The sequence below is a fragment of the Caretta caretta genome, chromosome 10 (assembly GCF_965140235.1).
Source record: "Caretta caretta isolate rCarCar2 chromosome 10, rCarCar1.hap1, whole genome shotgun sequence".
In the NCBI taxonomy this organism is placed as follows: Eukaryota; Metazoa; Chordata; order Testudines; family Cheloniidae; genus Caretta; species Caretta caretta.
This window is the reverse complement of record NC_134215.1, coordinates 20,482,088-20,508,707: the sequence shown is the minus strand read 5'-3', so window position 1 is coordinate 20,508,707 and position 26,620 is coordinate 20,482,088. Positions and strand designations below refer to the sequence as shown.

Here is a 26,620-nt window from a genome sequence, read left to right as displayed (position 1 = left end):
GGTTTTCAATGTGGGTCCGCAGACTGTCTGTTTTCCAGAGGTGTCCGTACCTCCATTTGAATTTTTTTTTAGGGGTCTGCAAACTAAAAAAGGTTGAAAACCACTGATCTAGGATGTGTTCCTTAGGGTTAAAACTGTCGTTTGGCAATCTTATCAGACAAATGGGTATGGAAACAAAAGTCATCTATTTTGAAACTAGAGAACAGAAGTGAGTTAGACTCTTGTCTTGAGTAATTTTTTTTTATTATAGTACTCTATAAAACCTAGTCGGTGTAGTCATGATGTTTGTTGTGTGTGTATTGTATTTTTGACTCCATTTAAAATGGCTTTTAGAGATTGCTGTGGTTGTGGTATGTAAAATTTAGAAGAATTTTACATACAAAGGTGATGAGAACAAAAACTGGAGGGCAAAAGTTGTAGAGCAAGCCAAGATGTTGAGTTACTTTTAGTGGCACTAACATTTCTTTCAATGGCTTTTGGTTGCTTCAAGCAAAGTTCTGAATGTGTTTAGCAAGGACTCAACAAATAGGTTAAACAGTACTGTTTTGCAGACCACGGTTGAAAACAGTCAAAGGTCAAACACCCTTTAGGTGGGTTGGTTCTCTACATACCTTTGCTGTCATTTCAGCACTCTTTGGAGATGGTTATCTAGGAGCAGCTGGAGACCTTCAGTTTCAAACACTAAATAAACTCTTTTCTCTCAAAAAGAAAAGGAGTTCTCTCAAAAAGAAAAGCTGGCTCACGAAAGCTTATGCTGAAATAAATTGGTTAGTCTCTAAGGTGCCACAAGTACTCCTTTTTGCGAATACAGACCAACACGGCTGCTACTCTGAAACATCTCTTCTCTGTCAAGGGAACTTCCATCTTTCTGGTTTCCCTAACCTGTCAACACTAATTGTCTTGTGTGGGTTGCCCTCCCTCAGCCAGCTAGCCCTTAGGTCACTCATGACCTGCTCTCAACCAGACATTAAATAACATGTTTTGTCTTCTGTCAAAGCCCACCATTTTGGAAATAAGGTGGTAAATTATGTGTTGTATCACTTTCTCAAAAATAGTTTAGTCTGGCACGTGTCTTGTTTTCTCAAGCTTTGTATAACTTATGTGAACATTAGGCCATCTGCTCTTTAAACATCTTTCCAAAATCATATGCATAGTGACCACCAGTCTTTGTTCAATTTAGCTCCCACTCTGCACCTTTGCAGATTAACACCTCTGCATTTTAGACAAATTGTGAGTTTGCCCGAGGCCAACAGTTTAGTACTCAGATCAAAATTATATAGTGGCTTAGTTTATATACAGTTCATTAATGTGTATATTTATAATATTCACATATTAGCTGCCTTTCACAGACAGAATTGATTCCATGAACTTTAATGTACTTCATGTACATGTTTTCAGCATCACTGAGGTCTTATTGATTGGTCACATGGAGGCAAATCTGTATCATATTACTTGTGAACAGTTCATCTCTTTGTGCAGAGTATAAAAATGTTAAATTAGCACAAAATGGAATCTTGAATCAGGTGGTAACCTGACTTCATCTAGATAGCAGCAAGTCCAAGTCTATGTTGATTGACATTAGGCGAGCATTTTCAAATTTGGATACTTAATGGGACTCTGTCAACTTGAAGTTCAGTTTTAAAAAACAAAGTCAGAAGTGGTTTTGGGTACTTCCCTAATCTTCCTTGCACATTTGAGGTTTTACATTTTCATTTTCCTGGTTTTAAGTTGGTTTTTTTTGTTTTGTTTTTTTTCTCCCCAGTTTGTTGTGTTTAAATATCAATACAAACAAAAGAAGAAGCGTACAGGGCAAAATAATGAAACTCACTGTAAACAAAGTTTTGCCAAATACAAGAAGTTAAAATGAAGAGTTTTTTTCTCTAATCTAATTTTATGGTAATGTTGCCTATTACTTATAACAATATTAGGTTAAAAGAGAGTGAGTTTAACTTGTCTGCAATAATCTCTTGCTGCTTTATAGATATGTTGTGACAAAGTTTTTAAGTAGGCCTTTATGCCTACATCAAAATGTAGTTGCTCAAGTTTTAGTAATTCTTAGAATATAATTTGAAGTTAAACAGGGTCTCCATACTCTGGTACCCCAGTTAGCTGTGTAAAGCAAGGAGTTAAGTACAGACAATGTAGTATTGGCAAATAAATGTAGATCATATTATATTCTTTGTAATAGCTTGGACATTAGAACTAACTTTGTGAGTGTCAGTGTTAAGATACTCAGTTTGATTCTATTTTAAGTGCCATGGAATGTTAAATTTGTCTCATAATCCCTCCGGGATATGAGATGTTTTATTTGAAGGTTGGAATTGTAACCCTGAACTGTCTTAATACTGAGCTTGATTCCTTGATCTTCTGTCTCAAAGGCAAGAGTGCTACTAATTGAGCCTTGATTTTTGATCTTAAGGGAAGTGATCTCTGGGGGTGTATGGGGTATTCTTTGAGGATCCACAGGCTTTCATAAGGCCTAGTTGTGTAGTAACATGTAGGTTTTAGTGAAACAGGTAAGATACTTCACTACAAGAAATGGGGGTCTTGCCACATACTAGTTAATGCAAGGTAACTAACATGAGGTAAAATCCTAGTGAGGACAAGGCAGTTTGTAGTTTTTCCACATGTTGGCAGGTAAAAGTTAGTGGGGGAGCCTATGGTTTTTACCTCAACTTGCCAACTCACATTAAAACAACTGCTTGATTTTTTCATTGGGATTTTGCCTCCTATTTGTTATCACACGTAAAGAACACATTTCTTTTCTTAGGGAAGACAAGACCTTAAGTTTTGAGGTAGAGAGCAAGACTTTAAAAAAATCATTTAGGGCCCAAGTGTAAGTGATATTTTTACAAACTGCTTTATTCACCTGAAGTGAATTTCAGAAACTCTCTTGGAAAATGTTTTTCTTTCTCTATAATTTTAAATATTGTTCATGTGAAATATTTGGAACAGCTCTTGTGCTTACTGTCCTTAACTAGATAATACTGCTTATATTAACTGAGTCTCTTACTATTTTTACTGTTGGCTGTGATTCTCCTGCTTTTATACTTTTAAGTCAGATCGTTAATTTAATTTCCTTTTTCAAGGAAGGGTAAACATCTGTAATAATTGTATGAGAACAGCTGAGACCATATGGTTATTGTGTAAATATGGTACACAAATCAGATATTCAAATCACAAAAATGGAGCAATGATGAAGTTCTAAGGTTACTCGGTTTATAGTCAGTGTGGGCATCTTGCATTTCTTCATCCTCCAGTGTTTCAAGAATTGCTGTGAAGAAGTTTATGGTGTTTGTGCTGCTGCTGGAGCAGCAGAGGGAAAGTGACCAAGAACAGGTCAGATTTTCTCCATCAGTGTTATGCTTTGTGCAAAGACTGCACAGATGTAGGATGAGAATCTACAGAGGCCATGAAAGGGGTAGGGGGATAAGAAATGAGTATGACTCAAGCAAACAGAGAGGAGATGGACAAAAGTATGATAGTTGTACCAGTAGTCTAGTGACATCAACTTTAGGACCAAAATCAGTCTCTTGCTCTTTGGGCCAGAAGGAAATAGGAGTACTGTGGAATTGGGCTCTCATTTATTGGATGAAGTGAAAAATTCATTGATTCCTTCCCCCTATCTGTTGAAGAGGAAGTTTTGGGCTATTTATTGAACCACATCAAGCCCTTCTGAATCAAAGGAAGGGTTGCTATCATGCAGGGCATTTAAAGTGGCAGATGTAAATAAAATAAAGGGAAAGAATAGGAATTCCAGAACCACCTCATAAAAGAGAGGAGCAGCTCAAAAGAGGTAGAGCATGAAATATAGTCAAGAACAAAATTGACTTTGTAGTTAGAAGATTAACAGTCACTGAGCAGTTTTCAGCTATATTTATTTCTTGTATCCTAGTTTACACTGACTCTACTAGCAGTTGTATTCCTATATTTTAGCCACTCTTTCTCCTCCCCCCCCCCCCCTCCAACCCGTCTCCATAAGCTGTATCTTTTCTGGACATAAAAATCTAACTTCATTTTAATTTAAATATCAATCCAAATCAGCTTTCTGAAACTTACCTTGCTAGTACTCTAAACTGCTAATGCTGTCAACTTGCTGACTTACCCTCATCGTTCTCCACAAGAACAAAATAATAAGTTCGTACTTCAGAAAGTGGAGCATAACTTGTTTTTAGAACCCTACCTCTCTTCTCCCTTCAGTATTCCAAGGTCTTGGGGCTATTGTACAACAGAAATATATAGAAGCACAAAATAGAATATAAATAATAAGCAACTGATCTATGTCAGCTATGGTAGGATAATGTGGATTATATAGGCCATATGGTGCATTCTTGCAAAGTTATTTGGGACACTAGAATAGCACTTTAAAACACTAGGATGCATGATCCATTTTGTTGTAATGCAGTTTTATATAGGCTAAATCTGAGCACACTTACTCTTCGGCAGAGTCACAGCTCGCTCTAGAAACTGAACTCTTACCTAATGCAAACGGTGACTGCAATACACTATATCCTTTCCTTTCTGATTGTCCACCCTTAAAGATCCCGTGTCTGTTGTTGGAAAGATCAAGTGGTGATAAAACTATCTTGAACAATGTTCCAGATCTCGAACATCTAGGAAGACTGTATGGTCTGTTTAGCTATTGCTGCCACATTCCACAGTCACTATAATACCAATGTTTAATGCCTACTGTAACGTGCTTTGAGAATGGGTGGGGGGGAATGTGAAAGATGATACATAATATCAAATTCTGTTACATTAAACTATGTGTAATTGCAAAATTTTTGCCGTGTTTTGTGATCTTCTGTAACACCTGGTGTGAATTAAGATTGACATTCTGATAAAGTTGGATTTCCTGGTAAGCTGATGACACCTTTATTGTAAAGACTCTTACCAGAATTACTGTCACAAATAATGAAGAGCTGGAATTTTCAGGCAGAATTTAGAAGTGTGGATAAAAATTTCATATTGTTCACTTAGGTCTGCTGTATATGATAGCGGATGTGACACATGATCTACTAAAGACTGCTTTAGTAAACTCTTGTAAAAAGTGTAAACCCTTAATAGTATGTTGTCTAGACACTTCATGTGGCTTGTGGAAAACTTAAGGAAGTATGTGAGACCATAGGTATTTGCTAGAGTATTGTCGGAGAAAACAGAAGACCACAAGATACAAGAAATATCGTTTAAGACCTTCCCCATTACCTCCTTTGTGTCACTTTACCTTCAGAGGTGCTATGTTCTTGTGACCTTCTCTCCAGCTGATGAAGTCTGGACTTAGTGAATTAACCAGCTGAATTAACCTGCCCTGAACATATCTCCCAAGTTGGTCAGTATAGGCTTTCAACTTTTTTTCATACCCTAACCCCACATTGAGTCATTCAGACAGTCTGCCTTAGCTAGGCCTAGGAATTGTTTGGAGCTCATCAGAGGAGACGCCATTTTCCAGGGTCTTTTTGTAAAGTGTAACATTGACCATTATGAATTCCTTGAGTTACCCTGTTACCTTTTTAGGTGTCTGTCTTAAAGAATTTTTTTTCTTCAGTAGACCTCTTCATTTTTACACAGAGCACATAGTGAAAGTCTGTCAAACTCTTCTCCTCAATCAGATATTGCTTTCCTATATGTTTGGCACCAACCTCCTAGTACCATAATGTTCCAGGGTAGGTAGAATGTTCATTTCTAAAAAATGAGGAGCTGTTTTCTGAAAGGTGTTTACATCGCAAAGTCAATATGCACAAACCCAATTCTTTTTCTTTGTAGGATAGGTCATTTTTAGCTTCCTTTATTCCTCATTATATCTTCTCCATATTAAATTTTTCTGGTGTTCACATTTTTTTTTATGTATTTGCAGATGTTTGTGTTATCCCTTTCCTGCTCTTGTGGAGCTACACGTATTAAAATATTTCAGTTTTTTACTGCAAGATAGTTCCTCCAGTTTGTCATCTTCTCCTTAGTACTGAGGTGCCCAGAACTGATTGTCTAGCTGCAGTCATGCTAGAATGTATATATCCACCACCTAGCTCTGTGAAATACTTCTGTGGATACAGCTCAGAGTAGCACTAGCTCTTTTCCTGTTGCCATATTATATGGTACTTTCAGATCTAATTTGACTGATACAACTGTGGCAAGGTATGTCCTTTGCCACCTCAGCGTTTCTCCCTCAGACAGTGGGGGCCTGGAGTGAATCAGTCTTACTCGAGAAGTTTTTAATTCTTCTCTCTGATTTATTTTTTCAATATTTACAAGGTGAGCCTCAGGGTAGACACAAGTAGCTCTCTTAAGCAAAACAAAAACTCTCAACACACAAAAGGAGATACCCTGCCCACTCTCCGGGGTTTTGCCTTATGCTGGTTTCTGGTTGCCTGCTATTTCCCCTACAGGGAGGATAGCAGCCTTCCTTGCAAGAGAAGCCTTTTCTCCATTCTGCCACTAACCCTGTTGTAGTTTGTTTCTCATCCGTCATCCCTGTATCTCAACAGAAGTGGGGTGTTTAAAGGTCACTGTTAGCCTTTAATTGACTCAGGTGTCTCTGAGAGGAAAGGCCTTCATCATTTTAAGGCCTTCTACCACTCTCTTATAGCTGTCAAATCTGACTTTGTCACATTACCTTAATAAAAGTTCATAATAGCAGCCGTGCTGCTCCTACTAGGTCAACCCACATTCCATACTTCTTTGTGTGCTACTTCCTATTTCCAATATCTCAATTCTCTGTGGAGGAGTCGCTTTCTTCTTGTTCTCCTCAAATCCATTGTGCTTATGGGTTTAGAAACCGTAGTGCAGAGCTTCAGCAAGCTTGCTTTTGATCCAGTGCTAGGATGGGAGAAACTGAACAGAAAATGGCTTTTCCTATCCTGCAAAACTTTGAGATTTCAAACATGTTCCTGTTCTGCATACTGATGAAAGGAGAGACCTTCTGAATTTGTTGCAGGAAAAAATTAGACACCCACCCCAGAATAACCAATAGCCTCATGGTAATAGGTCATCAGAATAACCAATAGGGTGCTCATCTTTGATGTGACAGAGAAGGGACTTTAAATCTGGGTCTTCCACATCCCAAGTTAGTGCCCTAACCATTGGGATATTGGCTAACCATTGGGATTCTGGGGTATCACTCTAACAATTTTGGTTTAGATGAATTGGTGTTTTTTCTATGAAAAATGTTCTGTCCAATTACCAACTTGCTCAAATGATGTGTGCTGCTGTGCATGTGGTTTATAAGAGAGGAAAAACAAACAAACCTCTTTGATCTACTTATCATAGTGTTTCTATTTCAAGGCAAGTGAAAGTACAATAAACACTGGATAGATTTTTCATTTGCAGGCAAGAGACCATGTGGAAAACTTCAGTCCTAAAGGTGAATGTCTTGAAAAATCACAAGCCTGTGCAAATGAAATTGTAATGGAAGTGATTTTTCAGCCTTGACTACAGAGAATGCATTATTAAGTTGCCAGCTGAAATTTGGGAAGTGATGTAATCTAGAAAAAGGGGTTTGGAGTTGGACTTAGAGTCTAGTTCCAGCTATGCCACTTACTGTTCAGTGTTGGGTGAATAAGGCAATTTTTGTTTCTTGGATTCCCATCTATAAAATGGGAGTCTTAACCGCTTTTATAAAAAATACTCTGATTCTCAATTCAGATGAATTGTACTATAATTAAGGCTGTGAGTCTGTCATGGAAGTCACGGATTCCGTGACTTTCCAGGACTTCTGCAGTGGCCAGTGTGACTGGCCTGGGGGCCTCTTGGGCAGCCCCTGGGCCAGCCGCACTGACTGCTGTTGGGACAATCTTGGGCCATTGAACCTCTCCCACCCCAGCAGCAGGAGTTTAGGTGTGGGAGGGGGCTCAGGGCTAAGACAGGGAGTTGGGGTGCAGGAGGGGGTGAGAGCTCTGGTTGGTGCTTACCTCGGGGGGGGGGAGGGGTTAGGGGGTTCCCTGGAAGCAGCAACATGTTCCTAGGCGGAGGTGCAGCCAGGCGCCTCTGCGCACTGCAGCCACCTACAGGCACCGCCCCCACAGCTCCCATTGGCTGTGGTTCCTGGCCAATGGGAGCTGTGGAGCAGGTGCTCAGGGCGGGGGCAGTGCACAGAGCCCCCCGATCACGCCTCCACCTAGGGGCTGCACGGACATGCCGGCCGCTTCTGGGAGCCACACAGAGCCAATTAGGGAGCCTACCAGCCCTGTTAGGCCCTCCCAGCACCAGCATGACCCATGTCCCTACCCTTCCTGCAAGTCTTGTAGTCCTAGTATTCTGCCAGATTCTCCTGCACTGCTCCAGTCTATGACGGCCTGCAATGAACACATGGCTGAGGGTCCAGTTTCTCTTCATTGCTCTCTGTGATGCTTTGAGAAAATTTTTCAATTTTCAGGTCTTTTGTGAATATAGCTCAGATAACTAAAGTAGTACAGGAGACTGGGCTGTATGCTAAGTATGGAGGGAGGGGAGGTGACAACATAGCCAAGTAAAGGATATGGGATTGGTAAGGGACTAGCCAAACATAAACGAACAATGTGGATGGAGATGCTGTTGCTCATGTCGTTTCACAGAGGCCATTGAAGTCTGGTTTACCCAAAAATTAAACTTATTAAATCCCCCAGAACACTTATAGAACACTTTGTACTCACATATAAAAATGTTCCAAAGAGTCAAATGGCCTAGTAACTGGTTGGAATGAGCTATTTGAGTAGGTGTAATTAGTTACAACTCAACGTGACCCAATATACTGCATTACTGCAGACCAGTTGGAACAATACAAGAAATGTTTGGTTGAACTTGACTCCAGGTCACTGATGGCCATGTGAAATCTTCCAGAACATATTTCTTCTTGGAACTGTACTGAGGTTTATAGGATAGAGGGTATTGTAACTAAAATGGCTTAAGATGCCAAAGTGAATATTAAGGAAAATATCTTAAACCAGTTCAACATGTGTGGATGCAATAAATCATTATGCTTAATCTGGTCCAATTACAAATGGTTCAACTCTTCAATATGTAAAAAACATTAGAGAGAAGCTTTGATATTAGGGAGGATCTTATAATTTATTAGGCTTAAAAATTTACCAGTCACTTGTTTTTATTTCTTACCATGTTTGGTAATTTATGGCAGATCTTTGCTTAAACAAGGGCTCACTTGTTCCCTACCTCATTTCAATTTCCTATTTGATCTTGCAGTGAAGCTATTAAACATCCAGATACTGTGGTGATGGGCACTGTAGAAATTCTACAAGATGAACAACTTTTCTATACAATAGAAAGACCTCACAAACAAAGATTACTTCATTGCAGATAGTGAAGTTACATTTCAATGTATTAAACACCCAAATATCTAAAATAGCTAGAATACACAAAAAGAATGGTGAAGTAAAATGTGCATGTACAGCAATTGCTTCCCCTACGTTTGCTTTGGAGCCTCTCCGATCAGGGGTTCTCAAACTGGGGGTCGGGACCCCTCAGGGGGTCGTGAGGTTATTACATGGGGGGTTGCAAGCTGTCAGCCTCCACCCCAAACCCCACTTTGCCTCCAGCATTTATAATGGTGTTAAATATATAAACAAGCATTTTTAATTTATAAGGGGGTCACACTAAGAGGCTTGCTATGTGAAAGGGGTCACCAGTACAATAGTTTGAGAACCACTATCTTAGATGCAGGGGGCATAGGGGGACTTCCCCCTGAAACTGTCATATGTGACATAGTTCTTAAAATACAATATACTAGCTTTAGTAGAATTCTTTCATACTAGAAGGTTGTATTTAGTGCCCTCTTGTAGGGAGGAGGGAGTATTTTTATTAGATATGGCTTTATTTGTTGTCGTGATAAATTTGATAGCACTCTGGTCTTTATGGGATAATCTTGAAATTAGTAACATCTGATTCTTGTTCTAAAACACTTTTTTTGTTTCAGGAACACCTGCAGAGTCTTCTCAAGAGGAGCAAACAACATCTTGTGAAGGTACTGGGTTTTCATGTTTGAAAATCTGTTGTAGCACCAATAAATGTAATTAAGAAAAATAGATATTTTTAGTAATTGCAGTATTAAAGTGTTCATGGTGGTATTCCAAAGTTGTTTGTTTGATATTGCTGGCTTCACATTAAGCAAATGTACATAATGCCTCAATTTTTTGTTTAGGTTCAAATGTTGCTGTTAGTATGGAAGTCTCAGAACCTGTTGGTAAGACATGGCCATTAACAGTTTCTAATATCACTTGGGTTGATTTATTGTTAGCTAAATTGAAGGCTGCCTTAATTGGGCCTTCGCAGTTTGGTTGGTACAAAACTCTCAGTATCACTGCTGTGTGCCTGAATCAGAAAAGAGACTTAATGGGACACTAAAATGCCACTGCAGTAAATTTTGTGGTGGCAGGTGTAGTGGGATTATTTGAACACCGAATAAGAATATGCTGCATTTTCTCCGCTTCCCTTCTTCAATACAGTCACTTCTTCAAATTATAAAATAGTCTCAATATTTCATGCCATGGCATGCTCCCTTTTGAGTAAGCGAAACAAGTCATAACGTGTTGAGTGTAAAGATGGCATATTTTTCCTGAATTTGTATGCAGCGTTCCCTTTTCCTGCTAAAATTGTGGTAGTCTTCAGTGCAATTTTCAGTACAAATATTAGTCTGTACTTGACCATTATGCTATTCTAAGTCTGTTTGGGTTTTCTTTTTCCCCATAAAAATGCTGCTTTGTTAAAGTAGAAGTCTCTTCAATCCCTGAGGGTCATAATTTTCTGATGTCAGCAGACAAGCTTGCTTGAATGCTAGTGGTAATATCCATTTCAAACGAAGCAGAGAGTACCTGCTTTGCATAGTAGGACATCCATAAACTGAATATCTGAGGAGCAGAAAAGTTGCATCTTGACTTTAAAAAAAAAAATTAATTAGTTATTGCTGGAGTAAAAATATTGACTAGCTTTTCTGAGTTACATTCATAATTTATTTGAATGTACTTCATTTCATTCTAGTAGAAAATGGAGAGACAGAAATGTCCCCTGAAGAATCATGGGATCACAAAGAAGAAACATGTGAAGCAGAGCTGGGAGGTGGCGCGTCAGGAGATGCAGGGCATACTGAGGAGAGTGCCCAGGAAATGATGGAGGAAGAGGAGGAAATACCAAAACCTAAATCTGTAGTAGCACCACCAGGTGCTCCTAAAAAAGAACATGTAAATGTAGTATTCATTGGGCATGTAGGTAAGTTGCAGATAAACAACCGCAGGACAAGAGAGAGATTTCTGATAACACAATGAGTTATTGTATAATTCTGCCCTTTAATGAATTGAAATTTGTGACTTTCGCTCTCCCTTTCTAGGTTAACAGGTTACTAGAATTGGCAGAATAATTTTTAAATAAGGTTAACGACAAATATTAGTAATATTTCTTTGGAATCTAATAAACTAGGCTATTATGTACAATTTTGGCTGAAGATTTGAATCCTTGGGGCAGAGGCTTTACTTGCCTAGAATAATTAAGTTGCATGAATAACCCCATCATAGATGAATGATCACTGATAGCTTTTTCAGTATCATATTCTGATGCTACTTAATATAAAAGTTGATATCTGAAATACCGTTTTCTTTCTTTTACAAAAATGCTGCTGCTGTTCAATTTTATGACATTCTTTAGAATGATCATGGATGGCCTCTCTCTCGCCCACTGAATAGCAGGTGCTGTATATGTAGAGCAATTTCTGGGCTCTTGTTCCTTGCCAGAAATTAATCTTGCTCCCTTCTAGGGAAATGAAAGTGTGCATCCTGCTTTGAGGTGATGCTACCATCTTGTTCTAATAATGCTTTTTTTTTTTTAAATAGTGAAGTAACATCTAAGAAAAGGGTATAGAAAACCTGTATTCTCTTGGTCAAAATAATATCCATACTTATGGCCTCAGATGACGATCTGCTTGGCATTTTTCTTGGCTTGGTAGGTTAGGTGAAGACTACCCAAAAACCTCTCCTGCAAAAAAACAAAAAAATCCTTTGCAGGAAAATGTTTTCTTTTAATCCATTTCTGGTAAAACCATACCTGAAATATTGGTGCTACACAACCAAAATGCTATTAACAAATTGGAGAATTCAGAGAGAAGCAACAGAAATGGAGGAGTTGACCAGAAATTGAGAGAAACACTTATATGCCACTGTCCCACTCTAAGTGTTTTTAGACAATCAAAAAAAGTGAAAGATGAAAGTATGAAAGATGGAAAATAATTATTAAGGATGATGGGAAAAATACAGACTGAATATATTGTACTGACAATGAAATCTTAAATTGGGGAATAATCTTTCAAGAGAAGTTGTAGATACTCCATTGAGACATTTTCAAACTAAACAGGACAAATTACTAGAAAACGTGTCCTACAAAACAATGCTATATTGTCATGAAATGGGTTTGATGGACCTAACTTTCTCTTTTTTATGTTTTATTTTTTTTAATACTTAAGACGGAATGACTTTAAAGTATCTTTGTTTTGTATGTTTGTTAGATGCTGGTAAATCAACCATTGGAGGACAAATAATGTACGTAATTTTTAAAAATAAGATTTCTTTAAACTTTTAGTCTTTAATATTGTGAATTATAACACATGGGAAATAAATAGTATGATTGATTGGTTTTAGTGACCATAGACTGTTTTTTTTTTTTTTAATCTGTTTTTTGTTTAATGAAATACCACTCCAGGTCTATTAATTTAGTAAGTCATTGTCTTTGATTTAAATATGCTCAGCATCTGATATTATCATTATTCATATATTGAAATCCAGATATTGATTTTAAATAATTCCAGATTATAAATTGTCAGTTTTCTTTATATAAATTAAACAAGTACTGAACAAATCTGGAATAACTTTCCCATAGGAGAAGTGTTTTCATAAGGCCAGCCTTTTAGAAGTTGGCTTTTACTATGCCGCACGATGTCACACTCTTAAACCACAAGAGTATATTTTAATCTGTCACTGGAAGCACTCATTATCCACTTAGGTGTTAATTTTTAAAAGTTCTGTGTTTATACTTTGTGTCAATTAGTTCCATAAGTTCTGTAGTTTTTTAAAAAAATGTATGCCTTTTTAAATTTTGTTGCATATCCCTTTTTTATTATGAGAAAAAGTAAATAGGGTCTCTACCTTCTCTCAGCCATTAATTATTCTGAATGCTGCTATAATTTCCCCACTTACTAGTTTCCTTTCTAAACTAAACAGACCCATTCTTACCATTAAAAGATCGGACTGAAGCTTTAAGGAAAAGCAACATAACTGATATGTTAGTATTCTACAAAGAGTGTCTAATATAGATCTCTAGGCTTTTAATATGCAAGATCTATGGAAAAATGCAATTTTCCTTTCCTTGCCAATTTAAGAAGGCGCTGGTCAAAGGTATTGATCTTTAGCCTTCACCTAACTGTTAGCATTTTTCTTTTATGTAAACTTATATGCCAAGGTTTCTGATTTCGATTACCCTTTTGTAGTTCTATGGGCAGTGACTCAGTTACTTATGATCTGGTTTGGTTTAGAATATAATGCTTTTAGTTGCTGATACCTCTTCTCCTTTTCTCCTTTTATATTTTGTCTCTCTTGTACGTGGTTTTATTGTCTCTAACATTTATTTGTTTTAAGATTTAACAAATAAATTGGAAGTTTTGACTAATCCAATCTTCTGTAACTGTTCTATTCTAACTATGGATGTCTCTGTGTATGTGTATATTTTCCTTTAAACACTTGTTTTAAAACAGTCCTGAAAAATAGTACTTGCTTGATTAAAAGACATTCTAAATGAAGACCACTCCTTGGGTGGTCATGTCTGTGAAACGAATATATTAGATTTTGTACCCTTTTAAAATTTATTAAATTGAAGCATTTGAAAATGTAATATACAGCCTTCTATTTTTTTATTTTAAGAATGTCATTTGTTTACCTTTTAAACTGTGGAGCTCATATAGTAGGTAGGCTTATGCCTTGTTTGCCCTTTACTTTCTTAACAGATAGTCATGCCTTACTTTTTGAATTATGGAGTTGCTCTTCTGAGAGCAGAAATTCCATTGTTACCGTTTTCAGACCATACCTCAGATCTACAGAGTAATCAGATCATATACTGCAGGGGTTCTCAAACTTCATTGCACCACGACCTCCTTCTGACAACAAAAATTACTACATGATGCCAGGAGCGGGGGGACCAAAGCATGAGCCTGCTCGAGCCCCGCCACCCGAGGCAGGGGGGCCTGTAACCTGTGCCCCACCACCCAGGCCTGAAGCCCTCAGGCTGCAGCTTCATCTCCAGGCAGTGGAGCTCGGGCTTTGGCTTCGGACCTGGGTCCTAGCAAGTCTAACGCCAGCCCTGGTGACCCCATTAAAAGGGGGTCATGACCCATTTTGGGGTCCCGAGCCACACTTTGAGAACTGCTGATATACTCCATTTGAATAGAAATTTAGTTGCCATGTACTAAATGTAAAATGTCTTTTTTTCTTTTTTTCTTTTTTCCCTTCCTCACGCCCTAGGTACTTAACAGGAATGGTTGACAAAAGAACACTTGAGAAATATGAAAGAGAAGCTAAAGAGAAAAACAGAGAAACCTGGTATGAATCTTACCTAAGACTATAACATGGCATCCTTTTTTAGCTCCTGAGAGGAGACTGTTTTGAAGTTTTCCTTGTAGTATTTGGTTCCTTTTGTTTTTTTCCAGAATTTTTCCAGCCAGGGATTTGATGTGTGCTACATTATGCAGTGCATTCCATGCTGGAGCAGATTTTGCTTCCATATCGTACAGAATATTGCCTTAATTTGTGGTGCTGCACAATAGCAGCTGACTGGTAGGAGTGATGGAAGAAGGAAACCATCCTCAGACAGCAAGGGATCTTCTTGCATATTTCTGCCCTTTCCCTATAAGTACTGTATGAAAGAGGAGTCAGAGGGAGGAAAGCTCTGGAGGGAGGGAGCAGGCTGGATCACAAAACTCTTCGCCTAATGGGGTGAGTGAATGAAATAGGGCCCTGAACTGTTAGCCTCCCAGGCTGTGAAGAGCCACCTTGCAGCCTCCTTCCTCCACCAACAATTCCTGGGTGGCTGTGTACCCTCTCAGAAGCATCTCCTGCTTCTTGGAGGGGATGGAGAGGCGTGCAGCAGAAGTGGACCTCATTAGAGGGAACAGATATGAAGTAATGCAGAGAGGTAGATTTTGACCTGAATTAATTGTATTTGGACACGATAGAGAGATAGAAGGTGGCATGAATTAATTGTATTGAGGTAAGCATATGCAGGGACCACCTTTTCCATTAGAATCCCATGATAAAACCACATAGGGCCCCTCCAACAAAATCCTAAGTATTCTGGGCAGAGACCTTCTTCCTCATCCATATCCTGTTTCAGAAATGCTTTGAGTTATAAAGTGAGGGAACATATTTTAAAAACAAGTTTTAAACTTAAAATATGGCATGATGTGCGACTGAAATGCGAAACACAGATTTTGTCTGTGGTCAAATGTTTCAGTGACTTGCCACACATTAAAAGGCTTGAAAATTGAGAGGTATGTCTTCAGCTTTACTATACATCAGGCCTTTTCCCCATTCCTTTTGAGGGACCCCTCTCATGTGTAACTGCTTCTTCAGCAGGTCCAGACTGTGTGCTCTGGAAGTTATAGAGGAGGTGTTCCTTCTTTTCATCTGAAAAAAGTATTCTACTCTCGGTATTTCCTGATCCCCAAGTCCAAGGAAGGGGTGAGACCTATCCTTAGTCTCTGCGATCTCAACAATTCAAGTTTGAGATTCTGCATGTTTATCCTGGCTACTCTCCCCCCCCCCCCCCATTGAATCACAATGATGGATTTGTTCTCAGTCTTCAGGACACCTATTTCCATTTAGCAATTTTCCCAGGCCACAGGCAATTTATGAGATTTCTTGTCGCCAGTCAACTTTATCAGTACACAGTTCTCACCTCTGGCCCATCGTCAGCCTTGTGCATCTTTACCAAATGAATGACAATGGTAACAGCAGCCTATCTGAGAAGGAGGGGAATTCATATCTTTCTGTTCCTAGACAATTGGCTAGTGAAAGGCATTTCTGAGGAACAAGTCCTCCGTTCACACTGGACTTCTTCAATTGATTGGGGTTGACTTTGACTCCAACTCAGAAATCGAGTTCTGTGGGGCCTACTAGACGATGAATTTGAGGGCTTTTCTCCCACATGTGTGTTTGCAAACAGTTCAGTTTGTTGTCTGGTCTCCAATCTCATCTGACCCTGGTCAGTGTATGCCTGAAGTTACTTACATGATTCAACACGTGAAGTTGTCTTCATCCTCTTCAGTCCTGGTTGAAGTAGGTCTGTGGTGAGCTGCGAGTCATAGGACAGGCTTGTCTGAGGGCCTCCAGAGATACTGGACACTACAGTGGTAGGAAAAATAAGAACAATGTGTACCAGGGTATTATTCCTTTTGCCCATCCTCTGCCAACCAGAACTGTAGTCACTGATGGTCCCCCACATATTGTGGACGCACATCTAGGAATGTTAAAGGTTCAGAGTTCGTGGTCAGGGCAGGAAGCATCATGTCATATCGAAGTAGTGGAGTTTCAAGTCATTTACATTGCCTTTCAGGATCAGATGAGGGAAGCAATGGTTCACATACTCACCAACAATACCACTGCAGTGTGTTATGTGAACAAGTAGAGAGGTGCCTACTCCAACCAACTTTGTCAGGAAGCAATAAATTTTTGGCATTTCTGCATCAAGGAAGACGACATACCCACGGTAGCACACTTACTAGGCTCTCAAAACCAGTTGGCTGACCATCTCAGCAGGACTTTCTCCAACAATCATGAGTGATCTCTAAAAAGCAGCATGGTGAGGCTATTTTCAAGGAATGGGGAATCCCATTCATCAACTAGGTGCAACAAAGGACAAAAAGAAGAGCCGTCAGTTTGGTTCCCGAGGGGACTTAGTGCAAGATCTCTAACCAATGCCTTCCATCTGTACTAGGGAGTGCACCTGATGTATGCCTTTCTCCATACCCCTTTCAGATTATCCTCAAACTGAAGTTGGACCAATTGATACTTAGTGTGCTGGCTTGGCCAAGACAATGTGCTTTCTCAATTTGTCTGTTCGACCACCCAGATCTCTTCCCCTCCTTCTGACCTGCTTCAGTACCATGGCCAGGTTGTTCATTCAGGACTAAGTAATCTACACCTCACAACATGGCTGGTACATGGCGAGAGGAGAAAGAAAGGTAATTCTCGGAAGCAATTCAGAGGATCCTAATTAATAGTAGAAAACCATCTATTAGAACTACTTCTTTTGTTAAGTGGATGCATTTTTCCGTTTGGTTGATATCTAAGGAAATTCAGCCCATGTTGGCTCATGTTCAGGACATTTTGGATTACCCTTTACACTTCCTCCATGGCAGTGAGATTTCTGAAAGGTATAGTCTCCCTGTTTCCTCCTATGAAGGAAATGAACCTATTGTGGGACTCGAATGCTGTGCTGGCCACCCTCATGGTTCCTCCATTCGAGCTGATAACAACCTACTCGTAGGCTATCTTTTGGGAGATGGGAGACATTCTTGTGGTTATAACATCTGCAAGAAATCAGGAAATTACAAACCTCTTTTTAGTCAGTTTTTCAAAGACTGTATCCTTAAAACCACATCCAAAGCTTTTGTCTAGGGTGATTTCATAGTTTCACCTTAATCAGGTTATTTACTTGACTATATACTTTCCTAAGCCACACTCAAATGTAGATGAGTAGTACCTCTACATGTTAGAATGCCAAGCACCACTACACATCCATCTGGAAAGCACTAAACCATTTAATTCACCAGCTCAAATATTTTTTTTGTCTAGTATGCGGATTGGATGAAAAGTCAGCCGATCTCAATGCAGATTTCCAGATCATGGTTTTTGGAGTAGCTCAGACTACACCCCACAGACATTACAGGCTCATTCGATGAGAGCCCAGGTGACATTGATCTCATTCCTCAGTCATGCTTCAATATTGGACATTTGTAGGGATGCTAAATGGTCTTCCATGCATACTTTTACCAAACATTATGCTATCACAACATCATCTAGGTCAGATGCAAACTTTGGGACAGAAGTTCTGCAGTCATTGTTCACTGCCTACTGAAACTGCTTGTGAGTCACCTGAGTGGAATATACATCTGCTACCACTTGAAGAAAAAAGTTTACTTGTATTGTAACTGCTGTTCTTCGAGATGTGGGTGCAGATATGTGTGTTCTACTCAGGTTGTGCATGCCTGGCACACTAAAGCTGGAGCAGAGTACATGTCTGCACACAAATCTCAAACCGCTACAATACAGATAATTACCTGTCTTTTCCCCATCCCTTCTTCACTCCCTCCCCCAAAAAAGCTTGAATCCATGTCTACATGCTCATCTTTGAGATCTAGAAAACTGATTCAGAAGCAAGATCTGGCTTCCTGTAGTATGCCTCCTTGGGAGATCGTGAAATGTTCTTTTCAGATGGCAAAGAATATCTCTTCTTTCTGTCAAGAAAATAACTTAACATTTGTTTATTGAAAGGGGTATAGTAGGAGATCCTAGCAATTCCTGCTACATGCTGTAGCACACCAATTACTGGGGGTGAACAGATCATCTCAGGTTTGGGTCTCTCAAAACCTGTCTTTTTAGCGGGGGTGTGTGTGTGTGTGTGTCATAGTTTTTGTTCTTCCTAGAGGGCATCAGCTCTGCCTTATATCCAGGACAAGGTTCTACTCACTTATAATACAGGTAGTAAATAGGGACTATTAAAACATTATTGAAGAAACAACTGTCTCTACAGCTCAAATCTTTGACACAACATGAACAATAGATTGGAGTAGTGTTTTCTTCATTTACCTTTGTCAAATAAACATTTATTTGAAACTATAAGATTCCTTGTTGAAACAAGGACTTTATAATTGCATCACCAAGTTTGGGTCAACACACACTTCCATTCTTTACCAATAAATAAATAAATATGAAATTATGATGATTTTTATGCATAAGTTAGAAAATAGAGAATTACAGTCGTCATACCAATTTTAACTCTGTCCTTGTTTGTCACATGGAATATTGTATACCAACCTGGTGTTAGCATTAAAGGATTAAGATATTAATTGAGGCATTGGGAAGAATAACTGAACTTCCAGTCATGTGAAATCTGTTCTGATATTGTGACAACAGTTTTGGGGACTTGGAAGTGGAGTGCGTGGTGAATATGAAAGAAAGTTGAAGCAAAGGTATATTTATTTGACTCTGCACTGGCAATCGCATTTGAATGCCTAGAAGAGCATGTATATGAAAGAGTGTACAAAATTGCGCCTAAGAGCAGTGAGTACTCTTGAGTGGGCAAAAATTGAAATCCTAGGCACTAGAAACCTCAAACTTCCTGTAATTTTTTGATGCCATTTTTAAGGTCATATTTATTTCATAACTTAACTTTTTTTTTTTTTTTTAAACTTAACAAAGCATACATTCTCTAGGAAGGATTGTATGTGCCAGGTGAAAACCAGTTTTGTTATCTGTGCATAAAAGGAAGAAAGCATTGAAACTTTTTCCATTATAAAGTTGACCATTAATCTGTTGGAGTTCCTTCGGATAGCAATTTATCTCTAAGCTGAGGAGAAGCATGAATTGTATGTATGTGCTCAAAACATAACTTCAGGGAATTAAGGCATGAAAGTAAGGATTTGGAATAACAGGTATCTTCTTAGCCATCACAGAAGTATAATTAGTTTAATGCTATATGTTGTAGTAGTAATGATTTAGCACTACAAGGGTGTCCTGTCTGTGCAAAATCTACATCTATATGCCTCGATCTTAGAAATGCTAAAAGTTGTCAGTGTTGTTGAGGCAGTTAAAGACTGTTTGTTTTTCATAAACAATGTTTTAAAGAAAACCAAAATATTAGTGTAGTAAATTTTAATGCAGAACTAGAATAATGTATTTTTGCAGGTACCTGTCTTGGGCCTTAGACACAAATCAAGAAGAACGAGACAAAGGTAAAACAGTAGAAGTGGGCCGTGCCTATTTTGAAACAGAGAAGAAACACTTCACAATCCTAGATGCCCCAGGGCATAAGAGCTTTGTTCCAAATATGATTGGCGGGGCTTCTCAAGCTGATCTGGCTGTTTTGGTAAGAAAAACAAATTGGACATCTACACTTAATGGTATTACTACAAATAGCTAGATCAGAATTACATATATAAAAATATCTGGTCAGTTGTGGTCTCTGAAATTTTCAAATCTTAATGTAGCAATCTAGTAATATTTGTATGTAATTTAGTTCTGATAGGTACACTGTTACTCAGCTTCTAATTTCAGTACTGTTAAATGGTTTTGAGTTAGACTGATATGTTTGTGTGTTTAGGGTTTATTGAACGTAAGGCTGTAAACCATGCATTGTCCTTTTTGATTTAATTGCAGAATAAGTGAGAATAATTTGAATTCTTAAGTTGTTGGGTTGTTTCTTTTTTAATATTTAACACTTTTTTAAAATTTAGGTTATTTCTGCAAGAAAAGGAGAGTTTGAAACTGGATTTGAAAAAGGGGGACAAACAAGAGAACATGCCATGTTAGCAAAAACAGCAGGTGTAAAACATTTAATAGTTCTTATTAATAAAATGGATGATCCAACTGTAAACTGGAGTAATGAAAGGTGAGTGTTTCTATGAAGTAAAAATTATTTTTTCAGTATTTTCATGTAATTAACTATAGCTGAACTACAAGCTACAGTAATTTCCAGCTAGGGCTGTTTTTTTGCCAAAGCCTCCTTTGATACTTGACTGGAAGGATGGTGGGCCTGAGAATACAGGCATAATCTGCAGAGCATCCACTGGCAAAGTAGATAATTATGTATTTTAACTGTTTGTTGTGCATGTATGTCTAACAAAGCCACAAGCCTCTAATATCAGTTGAGAGTTACGAAAACTTTAAATGCCTTGAAACTTGGAGAGCCCCCCCTCCCCAAAAAAAAAAAATTATATACGAGAGAGAGAGTTAAGTCAGTTTGCCAGACTTTCATCTACTTCAACAATAATTTGAATAACTCCAGGAACTAAGCTAAGAGGGCATTCAGCACATTTATAGTAAACTTTCTTTCTTATTCCCTCAGCTTGTTGGGGGTGGGGGCAGTAAGCACACATTGCTAAAGTAGCTGCATGTGGCAAATTGATTGGCAAGTCACTTCCAGAAAACTTGATCAAATCCAGAATATTGATCTAATCAGCAAGGTTTCTTTTTAATTTTTATTGTAATATTAGATTTCAAATAGAAAAATAGAACTTTACTGGAATTTCTTAATTCAACATGATTGAGATGCATGTCAATTTTTAATAGATATGAAGAATGTAAAGAGAAGCTGGTGCCATTTTTGAAGAAAGTTGGCTTCAATCCCAAAAAAGATATTCATTTTATGCCCTGCTCGGGACTGACTGGAGCAAACCTTAAAGAGCAATCTGATTTCTGTCCTTGGTATATGTAAGTAACTTAGTGTTAACATGTTGGGGAAATAGTAATAGTTCATTAATAGGCAGTAATACAGTAAAGCTAGGTGGAAGTATAGGTTTGTAACTTGCAGTCCGAACCAATATGATTGACTAACATATACGTGAGGGAATACTCTCATTGCAAAGGAAATAGAAAACAATATGACCAAGAAGTAAAGCAGAAGCATTTGGGCACTGTTGAAGAGAATTTGCTACCAAAGCACTATTTCTGTTGTATGTTGAGTTAAAGGTTACCACAGACCATAACAGTGTATTTTCCTTGCCTTGTGAGATCTTGAAAGTGCTGTACTGCCACTTGAATTTTCCAGTCATTTCACACTGGGTGTGTGGGGCCAGGGTGAAAAACAGTTTGATGTGAATAGTCTGTGTAGACCCCTAATAAGATTGTGGACACAGCTCATAGTCATTTAATGCTATGTTTGCTGATATGGCTCAAGGCAATTAAACCATGTTAATGAAAACTAGCCTATTCTGTTCACACTCCTGGAACAGATTTAGCATATCTATCTAGCAAGAGTCTCAATGGACTAATGAACTGTTCTAAAAAATGCTTGTAATGTGGTTTTAAAATTAAATGGTGTGAATGTAAGCAGTATAACCACTTTGCATCACCACGGTTGATCTATGTTAACATACACAAGTTAGCGGTGTTAAGGATTTCATTGTTTAGAGGTTAAAGTTCTTTCCCTCTGCTGTGTTTGGCTGAAATCCTTTACTTGACTTATAATGAATAAGCCATACAGTTAGTTTAAAGTTTAGCCAAAGTGAAATGTTTATTTAAATAAATATTTTTACTCTTTTAGTGGATTACCATTTATTCCATATCTGGATAATTTGCCAAACTTCAACCGTTCAGTTGATGGACCAATCAGGCTGCCAATTGTGGATAAATATAAGGTACAAAACGAAACTAGGATTTGAAATTAGTTGTTACCTTCAAATGGATGGCCCATGTAGTCCACTCTGACTTTATTTTTAAAGGATTCCTGTAGTTCTGTTTTAAATGTGGTGGGCCTGGTGTCATTTACCTTTTGATCTGCTGGATTGACTGAAAAGGGTGACATTTGCTTTTAAATACGTTCTAATGCTGACCCTTTCATGCTTTAGATGCTTTTCTCATTGGAAAATAGTAACTTAGATGCAATAGTGCAACGTTTTCACTGGCTACATCTGCATTGACTACATTTATGATTAAACAGTAAAGTAGAGCAGTATTTTAAGAAAAATAAGCTTTTAAATAGTGTTTGTTTTTTACAAAGGATATGGGCACTGTGGTCCTGGGAAAGCTGGAATCAGGCTCTATTTGCAAAGGACAGCAACTTGTGATGATGCCAAACAAGGTATGGCAAGTTTTCACCTTCCGTATTTAAGAAGTTTCTAAGGCTATAATCAACTTGGTTTACAGTAAGTAATTTGATCAGAACTAAGCGCTTCCGTATATGGCACTGTGTCAAACAGGATTCAGCTTTATATAACTGCCTCTGAAAATATTCAATGTTTTAAAATCCTAAAATTATAGGACTGGAAGGGACCCCAAGAGGCCATCAAGTCCAGTCCCCTGCACTCCTGGCAGGACTAAGTATTATCTAGACCATCCCTGACAAGTGTTTGGTGGAAACTTGTAAAATTTATGGGGGGAAACATCAATGCTTAATATCTGAGTTTAGCAGTTAACTTTTTTTCTGGATGTTGAGTATATCTTTGATTTCCTAAGCATTCAGAAGTAGAATTGTACTTCATCACTAAGCTCCAGTAACTCTTGGGTCATCAAATCAGCCTGGCTTATTCGAGCTTTAGTTTGTTTTGCAATAAGTATCTTTGCCTAGTTGAATCCTTTTTCTGCTGGGAGTTAGTCACCGCCTTCCTCACACACTGTATCCATTTTCAAGTGAGAATGAAACATATTCTAAGGATATAAGCTGAGGTATATGCTCTGAGAGAACTACTGTTATTTTTATTGGCTTAGGTTGAGAATTCCTTTACCACTTCTGTTCCAACAGACTGTCAGTGAAAATGAAGGGTGTCTAAGCATTCATGCCAGAACATAAGATGAATCTCTTGTACACTAGAAACTGAAATTTCTTTATGCAAAATGCATTGATGCTTAGACTGATTTCCATGTCATCTCTTCTGGAAAATTAGCAGCTGCAAGTTAACAGTATGGGGCATGTTTTTGCATTAAAGATTTAAAAATTGACAGTACAAAGGAGCTGGCTTTGTGTTGCTACCATCTAGGTGAATAGTGTGGTTAAAAGTAGATTCTGTAATCTAATTCCAAAGGTCGTGAAGATTGCATCATATTTGTTTTTGACAGTCTGTTTACACTTGAATTAAGATTCCAAGATGAAAAGAAATTTTCAGACACTGTCTCCAAAAGTTATCTTGCATAGTAACCCCTACTCTATTTGATGTCCAGTCCACCTTAATTTAGGGCATGGAGAGCAAGTTAGATCAATATTAGGGCTCAAATTACCAGCATTTGTTCTACTGGTCTAGGTGACTAAAGAAATGAATCATCACAGCACTGAACAAAATAATTGCTCCTGAAATTTGAGTAAAAGACAAGTTTATCAACATGTAGGGAAGTTCCATAAGGGTCAAATGCATTAGTAACAGAATATTTTTCTTGTTAAAACTTAATTTGCCTATTTTGGTGAATATTGAGTGCTTCTCTGGACTCTTGTACCTGGTATTTCTTATTTGCAAGTGGTTTAGAAAAGAATGTTTTAAAATACGCCTTCTGTGGAACTTGAGCAATTTTTCCCCCAGGAGAAAGGAGGGAGAAGACTCAACAATTTAAAGAACTAATTTGAGATGTAATTCTCAGATGAGCTTGTACCTTTTGGCTTAAGGTACTTTAAGTAGCTATTTCCTTTTCATGACAAAACTGTTTGACACAACTACTAATAATAGACACCCATGTAACTCTGTAGGAGAATTTAGTAGGGAGAGGTTGAGAAGTTGCAAATGCCTTTAGCAGGTTACCATAAACATAAAATTTGTATATTTCAATAAGTCCTTTTACACTTCAGATGATGTGCACTTCTGTTCATGGCAGTAGTGAGCTAATACCTTACAAAAGTGAACAGCGGTAAACCTTTTACTCTTTGGCGGGTAGGATGAATCCTTTTATTCTTTTCACTTACTCCTTTTCAGATTAATCTAATTCTTCCCCACTGGTCCTTACTGGTGAGTGAAGGCATGAGACCAAAGGACAGGCTATGATATAAAGGGATGTCTATAAATTAGATTATATGATGTTTTGATTGAGAGTATTCATAAACCTGCATCCTGATTTTATATTAATCTGCTTAGGAAGCTCTACAGAATCTTCTTCTATGATCTGCAAACAAATTCACTGCACTCATTTATTCTGATGTATGATTCATTTTATCAGAGTGCTGAAAATGTTTTAGAAAATGTTACCTTGGCACATACTAGCTTTTCATCTTTTGAATATAAAGCTCTCGAGAAATTTAAAACTTGACTGTTGTGGACACTTGGATTAGTTCTGGTTCTAATATGATATATAATACATATTTAGAACACCACAGTATACACTCCCCAAAGTGAATGAGACTTATCTCTTGCGTATGATCTTCTCCATAAATGTATGTGCCTTTTGCTATAATGGAAGCCTTTTGAAACTTGCTCTAGACTAACATTTAAAATACACTGTATCACAATGTTGTATAAATTGGAATTTTGGACAGAAAAAGTGCTAGATTATATTTTAATAACTGAGTGATACCAGGAAATTTCCTTCTGTGCTCAAGTTTTTCATAAAATTGTGAAGTTTATAACTAGGGCTGTCAAGCAATTAAAAAAATTAATGTTTAAGCACACGGTTAATCACATATTTAAATAAATGGTATTCTATTCTTGTTTAACAATTTTTGGATATTTTCCACATTTTCAAATATATTTATTTCAATTATAACAGAATATGAAGTATACAGTGCTCATTTATATTTATTTTATTACGAATATTTGCACTGTAAAAAAACAAAAGAAATAGTATTTTTCAATTCACCTCTTACAAGTACTGTGGTGCAATCTATTTGAAAATGTAAAATTATGTAGAAAAAAATAACTGCATTCAAAAATAAAATTTGTTTTAAAACTTTAGAGCCTACAAGTCCTCACAGTCCTACTTCTTGTTCAGCCAGTCGCTCAAATAAATTTGTTTATATTTGCAGGAGATAATGCTGCCTGCTTCTTGTTCACAATGTCACCTGAAAGTGAGAACAGGGTTTGTATGGCACTGTTGTATCTTGTGTCGCGAGATATTTAAATGCCAGATGCACTAAAGATTCATATGTCCATTCGTGCTTCAACCAACATTCCAGAGGACATGCGCCCATGCTGATGACAGATTCTGCTCGATAACAATCCAAAGCAGTGCAGACTGATGCATATTCATTTTCATCATCTGAGTCAAATGCCACCAGCAGAAAGTTGATTTTCTTTTTTGGTTATTCGGGTTCTATTGTTTCTGCATTGGAGTGTTACTCTTTTAAGGCTTCTGGAAGCATGCTGCACACCCCATCCCGATCAGATTTTGGAAGGCACTTCAGATTCTTAAATCCTGGGTCGAGTGCTGTAACTATCGTTAGAAATCTCAAATTGTACCTTCTTCATGTTTTATCAAATCTGCAGCGAAAGTGTTCTTAAAATGAACATGTACTGAGTCATCGTCAGAGACTACTATAACATGAAATATATGGCAGAATGGGAGTAAAATAGAGCCGGAGACATACAATTCTCCCAGTTCAGTCACAAATGTATTATTTTTTAAATGAGCATCATCAGCATGGAAGCATGTCCTCTGGAATGGTGGCTTGAAGCATGAAGTGGCATATGAATGTTTAGAATATCACGGCACGTAGATACCTTGCAATGCTGGCTACAAAAGTGCCAGGCAAATGCCTCTTCTCGCTTTCTGGTGACGTTGTAAATAAGAAGTTGGCAGCATTATTTCCCGTAAATGTCAACTAACTTGTTTGTTATAGCAATTGCCTGAATGAGAAATAGCACTGAGTGGACTTGTAGGCTCTGAAATTTTGCATTGTTTTGTTTTTTGAGTGCAGTAATTTAACAAAAATAATTTACATTTGTAAGTTGCATTTTCATGATAGAGATTGC

At 37.9% G+C, this 26,620-nt stretch overlaps 1 protein-coding gene across 3 annotated transcripts in view; it reads left to right on the top strand.

The window, feature by feature from the left end:
* GSPT1 (G1 to S phase transition 1) overlaps positions 1-26,620 on the top strand; it is a 38,979-nt gene that overhangs the window by 6,636 nt on the left and 5,723 nt on the right. For 2 of the 3 annotated variants that reach the window (XM_048866536.2, XM_075132755.1), the window contains exons 2-11: positions 9,902-9,949; positions 10,127-10,168; positions 10,963-11,190; positions 12,476-12,509; positions 14,481-14,558; positions 19,923-20,103; positions 20,471-20,625; positions 21,306-21,446; positions 22,279-22,372; positions 22,735-22,815. In XM_048866536.2, the coding sequence (XP_048722493.2) occupies positions 9,902-9,949; positions 10,127-10,168; positions 10,963-11,190; positions 12,476-12,509; positions 14,481-14,558; positions 19,923-20,103; positions 20,471-20,625; positions 21,306-21,446; positions 22,279-22,372; positions 22,735-22,815 (1,082 nt within the window). The remainder of the gene's footprint in view (positions 1-9,901; positions 9,950-10,126; positions 10,169-10,962; positions 11,191-12,475; positions 12,510-14,480; positions 14,559-19,922; positions 20,104-20,470; positions 20,626-21,305; positions 21,447-22,278; positions 22,373-22,734; positions 22,816-26,620) is intronic. The other variant, XM_048866537.2, reaches the window with a different exon arrangement.